The sequence below is a fragment of the Toxotes jaculatrix genome, chromosome 6 (assembly GCF_017976425.1).
Source record: "Toxotes jaculatrix isolate fToxJac2 chromosome 6, fToxJac2.pri, whole genome shotgun sequence".
Taxonomy (NCBI): domain Eukaryota; kingdom Metazoa; phylum Chordata; class Actinopteri; family Toxotidae; genus Toxotes; species Toxotes jaculatrix.
In genome coordinates, this window is record NC_054399.1 from 22,185,942 (window position 1) to 22,199,039 (window position 13,098).

Here is a 13,098-nt window from a genome sequence, read left to right on the forward strand (position 1 = left end):
AGCTTGAGAAATTAGGATGTTTTTGTAAACAGTTTCAATGCACACATTGAGGAGCCATTATCTGGAGTGAAAGTAGATTTAAGATCCTGCTGGTGCTCTCTACCCTCTTCCATATACACTTCTCTTACAGTAACACACTTTGATTGGAGGACATGTGCAGGCATAATGGTCAGAGGCATCCTGTCGAATCTGATGCCAGTTCTCCTATGGGTGGTGCTAAATCAGCATCAAAACTTTAAAGAACTCTGTAAAAAATGTAATTGAATTTTTTTACACAATTCATTTCTTCCATAGTTTATTTATAGACTTCCCTACTGTACATGGAATCTATATCACAAGCTTCATGTAGTCGTTGCAGACTAGAGGAATCGAGTCTTAATGTCAGTGTATGTGTCTGTGTGTAGCTTCAGCATCTTGCAAATATTACGTGTACTTTCTTCAGAAATTGAACTCGACTCATTATTATTCTTAGCATTTTCCTTCGCTCCCAAAACACACTGACATTGACAAAACATCTCTGATGTGTGTGGGGTTTTTTTTTTGGTTTTGTTTTCTTAGCATGGTTGAGTCATAAAAGTTTGACAGGAGAAGAGCAATAATTCTGTTTCTCTCACACATCAACACAATCCAAACAACTCAGTGAAGTTGCATCATGTGGCTTATTTTCTGTGTGTTTTTTTTCTCTCGTTGTTGTCCTCACCATAGATCATCTCTGAATTTTAATACAAATTGAGTCACCAAGGGTTTTAAACCTGCTTTAACTGCCTCCATGAGCCTTGTGTCACAGCTGTTGACAGTGTTGATAAATGGGCCATATGAGTGGATCAAACTACAGTAACTACTTCCCATTGTCTGCACACCAGCGTATTCCTGATGTCTCTCCCTTTGCACCCAACCATCCCATGCCCACCTTGGGAGGCGCACGCCACAGTTTGAAAACCTCTGGTCTAATGAAACAGCTGGACATCAGTTGTGCTTGCCTCTATCAAAACAGTAAACTCGGGTTTAACAGTTTAATAGGTTATTATAGCATAAAACATTGTTAAAACTGAAGGTACCATACTGGCTTAACTTTACCTGTGATAACCACAAACTTTCCTCTTGTCTCTTCCAGCCACATCTCTTCCTTCGACTCGTTCCCTCGGCTGGACCCACCTCCGCCATCGGGGAAGAAACGTCTCCCTCGAGCACTGAAGACCACCCAGGACATGATGATCTCCTCTGACCCTGTGGTCTCCTCTCCAGACGCTGGGGACTCTTCCTCATTCCTCTCCTCTCCTGAAAAGACACCCCTTGTTGCCAAGGAGGCGCTGAGGTCCAGTGAGGAGCAGGTCGAGAAGGTTGAAGAGGGGTCGACGGACGTCACATTGCCGCTGGGCGACGCTGAGAAGAAAGTCGCTGCTCATTCAGAGATGACAGTGAGCAACAGCAAGGGAGATGGAGATATAGGTGGAGAAGAAGGTGACCTGGAAGACAGGAGCACTGAAGGAGACATGGAGGAGCATCAGCCCCAGCTCCAGCTCTCTGTACCAGACCTCATCAATAAAGATCCCCCTCTGCTGGAGCCCAGAGCCAAAGCTTGCGACATCTGGCAGAAGGCGTCAGGACCGGACTCCCGGCTTTCCTCCACCCCCTGCTCGGGGAAGACTCCCTGCCGCATCAGCCTGGGTGAGGAGGTCCTGCTGGGGAATGGCGCCCCCTGCAGTAAAGGCACCGCAGTGAGCACCGACGACACAGAGCCCCACCCAGACCTGCTGTCCTTTGAGTAACAAGCAGAGCCCAGGTCCAGATGCCAGTTCAGTATGATTCAAAAAGTTTGGAACTTTTTTTCTTTATTTCTACTCGAGAGGCTGCAAATGTCTGTGGCAGTAATTCAAACAGACAGCAGTAAGAAGTGTGGATCAAATATTCACTGCCACGTTTTAAATATATAACTCACCCTGCTCCTGGCTTTGCTTTAGGAAAAGGGAGGAAGTTCTTCCAGGAGCCAGGGCGGGGACCTGATCTGTCGCTTCTTAACTTTTTAGCAGCTTTTCACAGGTGTGGACGAGTTCAAAGGTCGTGATGATAACATCTGGCCCTCCAGCGTGGCTGATCTAGAGTCAGTCATACTCATTAATGAATAAAAACAAGGCTGGGTAAACTTGGGCCTTCATTTTAGTGCAGTGAAAGTTCAGATTTTAACTTCATACTGATTCAAGTTTTCCATGAAACTGTAAATCCATTGTTTATCAGTGTTAAGATATTATATCATCACGCAATTAATTGCAACACCGTCATATTTTCAGTCTATACAAAGAGACATTTCCTTACATGTTAGTCAAATTCATTTTACACAAAAGCTGCTACAGTGACACCAGTTAGAAACGGCAACTGATACCAACAACCTATAAATTTCAGGATGAAAGGATGAACGGAAATTGCTTGAAAATCGAATACAGACTCAAGACAAGAAAGAAACGAGTGAGAGAGAATGAACGAATGTGGATGTGTTGGAGGGAGAAGGCTGAGGTTTGGGGGGAGTTCACTTTCAGTTCAGTCAGTACAAAATGTCAAGCAGCCATTTCTGTTGTAGTTAATTCAGGGCTGGAAGCCCTTTGACCCTCAGCTTCATCCATATTAAATCATCTTTTATCTCGCTTCCAGTTGCAGCAGCACTAACAAAACTTGTCAGTGACCCTGAAAAATAACCTTTTAAAATTGAAATCTGGAAATCTCAAAGATTAATTTGTGATCATCATTGTAAAGCTCTTTTGGAACTTTTTGGAAATCCCAACGTAAACAATTTAGCAGTTTACATCCACTATTCCCTTTTTGTTTCTGCAAAGTTTGTTCTGAATCACCTCCACCAGAAGACCCTCTGAACTGCTGAACAGTGTCCTCTGGCATCAAGACACAGACCCACTTTTTCAATCATGAGGACTTCTGAAAAGCAGTTAATTGGCTCTTTATTCTGAAAAAAATTGTGGTATGTGGCTGTATTCCATTGTGAATACGTTAGTTCACCTTTGATCAGCCACTTCAAACAAAATTTAATAGTTTGTAGGTCTTGATCCAGGTTACATGGATCAAGACAAAATGCTAATTTTTAAAAAAAAAATCATCTTTGTGAACTGACTGAACTGAAAGAGGATTTTTATTACCCCCAGTAACAGTGTCAGGATGAGCAGATGGACAGGCAACATGTAGAGGGGGAACTGGTGAAAAGTTGTTTTTGAGCAAAGGAGAGGAAAGACAATTCATTGTCATCAGAAAGAGATGAAAGGGGTGTTTTTTATTCAAGCAGATCATTAAGTGACAGACCAAAGACACAAATTAGCGGCTCAGTTGGACAGGTTATCTTTGTCATGTTGTTTTTAGAGAGCTGTCTGAGCGTAAAGAGAAGCAATAATTCATACAGAAGAGACTTTTTCTCCTTTATTTTCACTTCATCTACTCATGAAAAATTGAAAACCAAAGTCAAAGCATTTATAACCTTTTAATAGTAATAGTCACGTCCTTGTTTTAAATCTCCTGACTTCTCTGACTCACCACGGAGAGACTGGGTCAGGTGTGTTGAGCTGGTTAAAGGTGAGCTGACATCAACAGAAAACAACCTGCTTTTCAAACACTGGATCTTCAACCAGTCTGTTTCAGCCTCATCTGTGTGTCGGCTGTAGGAGGAGCAGGATCCATCTGCAGTGGCTGTTTCAGCACAAACAAAGTGAAAATCAGTATTTTTATGACACTATCATCCGAGCGTCTGTTCTGGTTGATCTGTGCGACTGGACTAAGATTGGCTTTAGAGGCATTTGGAAAGTGCACGCGCAGATGCCAAACTCAGACCGGAAAATGACATGTGGCCTTTATAAATGACCACTGTGTCTTTGTAGGGATTTCCTGACCTCAGAAAATAGCAAAAAAAGAAAAAGAAAATCCCAGAAGAGCCTGAGACGGACACAGAGCCAGCTGTAGTTGCGGTCAGGTCGTGCCCAGCAGAATGACAGGAATGTGGAGCTGGACGCTATTGGAGAAAGGAAGCTTTGTTTCTGTCCCTGTCTCACTGACTTTGTCTTACACACTACAACTGTTCGGACAGATCCCCATTTATTTTATAGCTCTAACTAATGTCTGAGTTCTCCCACAAGCCAAATACATCTGTCAATTCACTCAAATTACAAATAATTATAATAATAATAATAATTATCTCAGTTTGTTCTATTTAGCAGTGTACACACTGTTTTTGTGGACAGTTTTTGCTGTTTTCTTAACAAAATGAAAAAAAAACTTACGTCTTTGGGACATTGTTGGTGGAAGCACTTGCTGCTGTCGAGTTTTTTATATATGATTTTTCAGTGCTTTGAACAGAATTTATCTCCATTTTACTGGGCTGGGATGTTTCAGCTGTGGATTATTTTTTTATCTCCAGAACAAAAGAATTTGCAGGGTTTCATAATGAGTGAGTGGGAGACTGTTTTTAATTTGGCAAATTGAGTCTTTAAGATCAAGAAGGGGTTTTGATGTTATGAAAATGAAGCTGCTACGGGAACCAGAACTAGAGATTGTGGGTGTTTAATTAAATTGCCCAGAGAAATCACTGAACTGGTCACAAATTGGTCACAAACTGGTCATCAAAACACTTTGACTTTTATAGTTTGAACATTGGAAATGAGACCAAAACTTCAATCACATATTAAAACACAGACTTTGATATCAAACAGATTTTTTAATGTTTTTGTTGCTTCACTCATGTTTTTGTTTTAAATTTAATTCAACTTGAACATCACTAACTACCCCTGAAAACCTCTTTTCAAATTCTTTTTGTTTGTCTCTTTAACATCAAACATTCAGGACTAAATGTGCACCAATCAACTTAAAGTTTGGAAAAAAAAAAAAACAGCCTCAACTTTTCAGTCGAGCTCTGCCCTTTAAACTTTAAACTTTAAACCAGAGAGAAAAGCACAGAGAATCACAACTGCAGAAGTCTCTCATGTGAAAGGGCCGAAATGATCTGAACCTCAACAGAAAATGTTGTGTTCATGTTCGACCACATCTTTTACACTAAGAAGCTAAGTGAGAAAATATTTTTTCATGACCTCCAGAAAGTTGTTGTACTTAGTAATCTGTTTATTTTCTTATGCTGAAAGATATTTTGAGCCAATGCGTCACTCAACTCACAGATAACTGCTACACACCTGGATGGACCAGGTGTAGAAGAAGATTTTACACACACACACACACCATCAGACTTAAACCAGCTGCTTGTGTTTAGCCAGTGAATGCAATAAGATGCTGCACAGTCGCTCAGAGGCCTCTGTCTGCAAAAAGACTTGTTTCTTATCTTTTAGCAAAAGTGTCATTGAAAAGCTGAAGGCATTAAAAAAGTCAGTCACAGCAGCTTCATGAAGTTATCATTTTACTTTATAAAAACCACTAAACTGGATTTCTTTTGTATTTTCTGATGATGGTGTATATTTTATGGAAATATTCTATTGCTCTTTTTACAATATCTGTGAATATGCAAATTGGTTCTTGCTCTAACAAATGAAGGAAATTTGATTAATTTTAACATTCAGGCATAGAATCTAGTTATAGCAAACTGTTATGTAGCTGCCTCAGAATCTGATGAAAGAAAAAATGATCTTGCTTTCCATTTTTTGTGTTGTTGAATCTTATTTTGTTTTGTTTTGTTTTTAATTGCTGTTGACTTAATTTCAGTAATTGTGATGAATGAAGGAAGCTAAATGCTGCACATGAAGGATTTTGGAGAACAAGGCACAAATGGACCATAAACGCAAACCTGGGACTTTATATCCATTTATATCTTTACACTGCTGCATTTAAGTAAATTCTCTAATTTTTTATGCAATGAAAATATGCTACGAAAATCAAAATGAATCAGTGATTTTGCCTTTTATTTTCCTAATGTATCTTTTATAAAGTGGGGATGTAATAACTCCTGTAATCTTTTTAAAGAAAAAACTGGAAATAGACCTAATCATGACTTTCTTGTTTTGTCTTGTGTGATTTTGTGTCTTTGTTTAAGATTAATGTGACTGTTTTCTCTCTTCATTTGTTCTGGGCATATCCTGTCTTTTATGCCTTTGCGTTGACTCACTCCTGCGATGACAGGAGATAGACTCCCACTTAGTCCTGCCTGCAAACTTCCTGTTTAGATGGAGCTCATGTCCTTGCCAGCTTTAGCATTTTTTTTTCCTTTTAAATTCTCTTAAATCTTTGTCAGTCTTCAGCGTAGACAGGCCCTTATGTGTCCTCCCTCTGTTTGATAGATTGTCTGTTTTTATAGAAGCAAACACAGAGAGACGGCGGTGGCAGGAATTCAGGAGCCCAAGTTGCTCTGATGTTTAATTCATCTGTGTTTGTCCTAATTCTGGGAAATCCTGGTCTTCCTCTCGGCGCCTCCATGTGTCACTGGCCTTGTGTTTTTTTGTTTGTTTGTTTTTTGTTTTTTCGCTTTGTGGAGATGAGTTAAAGCCCTTCAGGAATACGACAGAGGAAGAATCCAAAGATGGAGACGACTGTGGGACGACACGGTTTATTTACCTAACTTCCACATCAGTGGTGTAAATAGCTAATCAGCTTAGACACACAGGTCCTGTCCCTGTTTAATAATTCAAACATGATGCATTTATTTATTCTCTAAAAAGAAATCTGGGCCTCTATGCATAATGAATCATCGTGTGTGGGACAGTTATGCAGCCTAACAGTGTTTAAAGTTCTTCATTGCCTGTCTTAATTTGAGTTTCTTGGCTTGTTTGTGGATGAAGTGTTTCCTGCAGAATTATAAACAAACAGTAACTGGAGATGCTGATGATGCGTCATTGAAAAGTTTTAGTAAAAACTGTGTCACTGTCTCAACAAATGGCCAAAACTCACAGTTACCCAAACTCAACAAAAATCAGGTGAGGTGTTTGTTAAGATACACTTTTTTAATCCGCAAATTGAAAACCAGAGCAGAAAAACAGGTTCAGATAAAAGCAAAAACTTCCACGTCTACAGGCCTTCTGTTAAAAATGTTTCTTACTGGAGACTTCACCATGAAATAATCGCAGCCCTCCTCAGCCCCCTCAGAGTCCCAAAAGTATTGAAGGTCTCAGTTTAGCAGGCATAGAGATTAAAAAGTATTCATGTGAGTGTTGTTAAGATATCAAAGTGTGGAATTTATTGTCCTGTTTTCTGGACTTTTTTAATTTATGTTTTCCATCAGAATAATTATTATTGGACAAGAATTACTTTACTTACTTTACTTGGGTTTAATCCAAATCCCAAAAGAGGAACTGCACCCAGTGTAATAATCCTGCTCCCACTTCCATCTAACAGGGCTTTCACATTAAAAGCATGATACCAAATTTCCAATCAGGAGCGTGGCTGCACAAGACATAAATACACAAGACACCCTGGTTTTCCTCCAAGTTTTAACCAGCTGAAACAGAGATTGCAGTAATGTTTCTGGTATTATTAATGATGGACTGACTGATGTTTGCCTGAGATGATACAAAATGGAGAAAAAGAAGGACCAGAAGTGTCACTTTTATGTAGTTTAAATTCTTTCTGCCACTTTATCCAAAGCCACAAGGTGCAGGTGGAGGAATCTGCAACTCTCTGGCAGAGGCTGTAGGTGGAGGGACCAGGTTAAAGCAAGCATCTGCAGGTGGAGGCCGCAGAGGATACTGCTGGCAGAGGGTATAAGTTGACAGTTTGCCCACGGAGCGGGGGGGCTCTCTTGCAACATTTTGACCTAAAATCTACACTACAAACCTATTTATTATAAACTGGTCATCTGGTATTATTATTATTATTATTATTATTATTATTATTATTATTATTATTATATTTGTTTAATTACCTGAAAACAGCTGCTTGGTTCTGTCTGATACTTTGAGAGGCTCACATGCATTCTTATCCATGCTCCACAGTATGTTGTTATTTATGTCGCAGTGTTATTTGTATGAGCACCAAGCAGAGAGAGAGAGATCTGAAAGGGAAATTAGCACAGCAATCAGACAGGCGGCCTTCAGAGCGAACAGAGCCGCTGAAAAGGAGCTCTTCAGTGATTCGCCTCCACAGCAACGTGAAAATGAGTAACTGCGTGTTCTTTGTGATTGTGAAAAACAGACCCCGTACTGAGTGTGAGGCTGTAATGTTTATGCAATGTATATTTAAAGTATTGTTAGAGAAGACAGCCAGCATCATAACACTGCCCCCCTCCTTCCACGTGCTCTTTTTGCCACCCGGACAGAGTGGAGTATGAGTGAAGTCTGCTCAGCGAGGTGGAACAAGGTGGAAATGACAGCCAGTCCTCTCTGAATGATACATCTGTGACATGGGTACAACTGGACGTACAGGCGAGGACATCAGAGACAGCTGACTGTTGAGACAAAGAGGAATCCAAAGATAAAATATCCAGTCACCACCTCACCCTGCAGATTACCTTTCTCAGTGTAGTTTCACTCTTGATCTACTTGTCTGTATTAGGTTGCACAATCTGTAAATTCATCACTGAGTTTCTGTGAAAGTTTCTTACTAAATTTTAAACCCTCAGCTCCGGCTGCACCATTACACCAGTGAAACTGAAGAACGTTTTAGCAAAGACTTCAGTCATGAATCTGTTAGGAAGCAACTAACCCTTCCATTGTTTGTTTGATACAACCTGTTTTAAGTCTCCCCCCCCCCACAAGACTGTCCTGATGGTGGTTTTATGAAACTTTGATGACTGGTGGGTCTAGACTGTGCTGCTGCTGCCGGCTCATGATGTCTGAGGTTTAAATATCTTAAGAAAAGATGAAAGTGCACGAAAGCTCTCGGTCCTCATAGATCAGTTTCATACAAATCTCTGTTATTGTCTCATCTGAATTTCAAGCTGAAAAAGTAATGAAGAATGATTTTTACATTTTAGAAACAACTGAGTAACATTTGGAAAAAGACAGAAAGGCCACTCGGACTCCACCTTCATCTTAAACTGTCTTGACTTCTACCTGATGCAGGTACCACACACACATCTTTGTTTGCCTGGTTTGTCAGCTTCTCTGTCTGTCTCAGTTCACAGGCGGCAGCACTGTCGACTCTCAGGAGTCTCACTCGCTGCCAGCTGGAAGGATGGAGTTCTTATTGGGTTTATTGATCAGCATGGGGAACGATTACAGCTCTGTGTGTGTGTGTGTGTGTGTGTGTGTGTGTGTGTGTGTGTGTGTGTGTGTGTGTGTGTGTGTGTGTGTGTGTGTGTGTGTGTGTGTGAGAGAGAAAGACAAGCTGAGAGGACACTGTTGACCCCATCAGCCATCAACCAGCTCTGAAGAGTTTCTGGTGATGACAGATTACGGATAGACGGATGGATGTAGTGATGGGAAAAGATCTTCCAATAAGCAAATCACACCCGAGGTAGCTTCGTACTTTCAACAAAAGGAAACAGCTTAGTTTATTGAATTGTATCACAATTCAGTGGAACTGGATCAGTGGTGGAGTCAGGTCACAGTGTAAATCAGCCAAAATCATGACAAAATTTCTATCAATAATTAAAAGTACTGAGGAAAATTAACGATGAAACAGTCTTTTTTTTGACTTATTTGCTTGATGAACATCACACTTCCATTCCTTCCAAGTAGAAATGGACCCAACCGTGGAAACAAACACATTTCAAAATGTAATATTATTAGTGGTGTGGGGTGTAGCATCGCTACTGTGTGCACACCAACAAATTATACATCAAAACGTGCAGCGTCAAAGGTCCTTAGCCAAAGGTCGTGAATGACAGCCAATAGTAGTTTTTGTTTTTGTTTAGTTATTTGCACTTTTTTTATTTGCCCTATTAATTTTATTTTTCACAAACAACTGTGTGTAATGCAAAATTTTTGTTATATTTATATAGTGTTGATATTGTTATTTTGTTATATTGTTGTATTTATATATTGTTTTTGTTTCTGAACAAAAAACTGAACAAAAATCTTAACCGAAAAAATAAAAATTTAAAATTTGACTTTAAAAGTATTTTTATTTGCCTAAAATCTTTGTCCTGTGTTTTATTATGATCATAATCATGATCAACTAATTGAAACTTGAAAAATCACAAAATCATTCAATGATCATAAAAATTCAAATTTTCAATTTTCATTCAAGTTTGCATATTGCTTTTAGTTATGCAAAATTTACATAAATTATGACGCATTGCTTCGCCATACACAAAAGGAGATAAGCTGCTTTTCTGAGTAAAAAGTATTAATACCGGTATAGGTATCAGCAGTACTGGCCCTGTATTTACTTGGGATCTGATCATACCAAATTTTGCAGTATGGCACACCCCTGTTGGTTTCTATGTTTTGTTTCGTAATACATGGCCTGTGATATTATGGTCTGGCTCAATTATTACTGGCCAATCATTAGCCAATCAGAGATGACGACCCACCTGGTTGTTAGAGGGGTGGGACTTAAAAGGGGCAGGTGGAGGCTGCGAGACCCCTAAGAACAGGTGGACAGGGAGACGCTGGTTGTGAGTTCGTTCAAATCTGTGAGATACTGTTGTTCATCAGGTGAAGACCCGGGACTTTGAGTCAAAGTGTAACCTGATAAAACCGGACGCTGAGCCTTGTGTTGGAGCTGGTTTCAGCTCGTAGTTCAGCTAAACCACGGTACCATTGTGACCACCACGCGGGGCACCGAGTCCGCCATTACCGCGCCGGTTTGGAGGAGAGGAGAGCGCGTGTGCGCGGAACGCAGACTTCCACCGAGTTTCTGAGTGAGTATGGAGACAGTGTGAGCACACTGAGGGAAACAGACCAGGTGTATCAGACCAGGTGTATCAGCCTGTGAATCTCTGCTTCAGATGCTGCACGAGAGGCGCCCGGGGCCTTTCCACTACGTGAGCCACAGACGCCACTTTATGCTCACGCCCGCGCACACAGCCTCAGTGCGCGTCTCCATCGCAGCGCTCACTTTGGACAGACGGCTTGGAAACGGCTTTCTGGATTTACTACGAAAAGTGAGTACACACAACATTTCAATCCATGATTTCAGACGTGCGCGCCAACAGCATGGTTCCGAAAACAGTCACAGTTTACGGTGCGCTCGTGCTACCTGGGGTTATGTTTTAAGGTGGAGCTCACCTGGTTCTGTAGTAAATATTCCTTCAGTCTTGGTGGTTTGACATATTTAAATTCTGGGCCGTGTTGTGGTTCATGTGGTAAAGATAAAATCTGAATATGACACGCGGGACAGCGCAGCCGCACAGAGATAATTAGGCCTCAGCGGCCTCCTCAGTTCACTTTACTAAACCCTCAGTTCACCTCCCACGTGCTCAGGTTATCAGGGGTATGTGGAGACAGGCCTGTAAGTCCTCAGAGTTTTTACCCACATAAACATTTATTAGTTATATTAGAGTCCAGAACTGCAGGTCAGTGCGCGCGCACTGTGGCTGTCTGGAGCGCACCTGCTTCTTTGGCTCACAGGTGCAGCAGCGGCCTGGGTGAAGGTGAACCTGAGGCGGTGGATCGCTCTGAGTGAAGCTCAGACAGTAAAATACCATCATCAGTTTGATCAATGTTGATTTTCCGTTTTACTCGTTGAGCAGAATTTAATCAATAAACAATATTTGAAGATTGTGAAACGCTGCTCAGTGAAGAGAACATGCTGCCGATCTCTAAACCACCTGCAGTCAGTCTGAAGATCTTCATCTTTCAGCTTCACCACAGTCATCCTCACACATTACAGTCTCCAATATGATCAATAACTATGACAGGAATGTTCCATAAGCTTGATCACAGTAGGAGAAATTATTATTCCCAGATCAGTGTGAGGTGTGTGTATAAAGCTTCACATAGATGGATTTATATTCAGTGAACTGATGTCCACAGAGTGTGTGTGTTGGACAGGATCAGTCCACTCCGTGTTTCACAGGTGAACTGGCTCTGACCTGCAGACTCAGACTGAGTTGGTTCTTCTTCTTCCTTCAGGTCCACAAACAGATCAGCATGAGAAGAAATCAACTAATTGTAAGTTTTTATTCTGCTGCTAGGGTGTGTGTGTGTGCCTCTTGCACACACACACACGCACGCATGCGCGCACACACACACACACACACACACAGTGCCAATCTCTCTCACCCTCTTTTTCTTTCTGTCTCACACACGGCCACTATGCCATAATTATTTGTCCGCCCGACCGTTTGCCCGTCTGTCTAACCCCCCTCCATTCTTATAGCGTCGATTTTGACCACGTTGGATGAAGAGGCTATACGAGGTATCAGTTTCATGTCTTTGATGCTGGGATGTCTGGCCGCCGTGCCATAACTTTTCCTCCTACAGAATTTGTTCCTGTCCATCCTTCCAACCTGGCTGCTGTCCATCCATCCAGTTTTATTTTGAGTCTTAAAGAGGTGTGTGGTATGTGGTATTTGCCGTGCCATCATTTTACCTTGTCTCGGCTGCTGTGCCAGTGTCTGTCCTTCTGTCTCTCTCTGTCTCACACACACATACACACAGACTCACACACACCTCTATCTCTCTCCCTCCCTCTGATCAGCCTGCTAGGGGTTGATCTGGGGGCCCAACATTGAGGCTGTTTAGGGCCTGTCTCTCTCTGTCTAATATGGTCAATTTTGCCCCCCCCCCCCCCCCCATCCCCATCCCTATTAGCTTTATGTGGGCTGATTTGGGGACCCTGTGTTGGGTCTGATTTTGGCCTCCCCGCCCATTTACTTTATTGGCACATCAGATCAAGCTAAACACTAAATTTCCAAAGCAGACAGATGTTTGGCAGAATATACAGTGATATATATCAGCAGTTCAGACCCTCCTTTCAACTTTCAGTTTGGAGCTAACGCAGTGGTGTCCAAACTGTTCCACAAAGGGCTGTGTGGCTGCAGGTTTTTGTTCCAACCAATGAAGAGCACACAGTTTGACCAATCAATTGTCTGAAGACTGAGATCAGTTGATCCCAGCAGACTTTCCACCCTGTATGGATGGATGCACTAGACTGTTCCACCACAGTCTGTAAAAGTGGCGGACACCAGAGTCAGGGGAAGTGAGAGAGCGGCAACCAAAGGTAAGATCTGAGGTCATGTTAAAGGTTCAGTTTTGGTCTGTCTGCTTTTTACTTATTGCTAATAAT

At 41.5% G+C, this 13,098-nt stretch overlaps 1 protein-coding gene across 3 annotated transcripts in view; it reads left to right on the forward strand.

The window, feature by feature from the left end:
* The window catches only part of nos1apa (nitric oxide synthase 1 (neuronal) adaptor protein a), a 155,453-nt gene extending 146,336 nt beyond the window's left edge, over positions 1–9,117 (forward strand). For 2 of the 3 annotated variants that reach the window (XM_041040268.1, XM_041040270.1), the window contains one exon: positions 1,115–4,949. In XM_041040268.1, coding sequence (XP_040896202.1) covers positions 1,115–1,769 — 655 coding nt within the window. In that variant the 3' untranslated portion in view covers positions 1,770–4,949. Of the gene's footprint in view, positions 1–1,114; positions 4,950–9,039 lie in introns of those variants that run through there. The other variant, XM_041040269.1, reaches the window with a different exon arrangement.
* Positions 9,118–13,098: the final 3,981 nt, after the last annotated feature.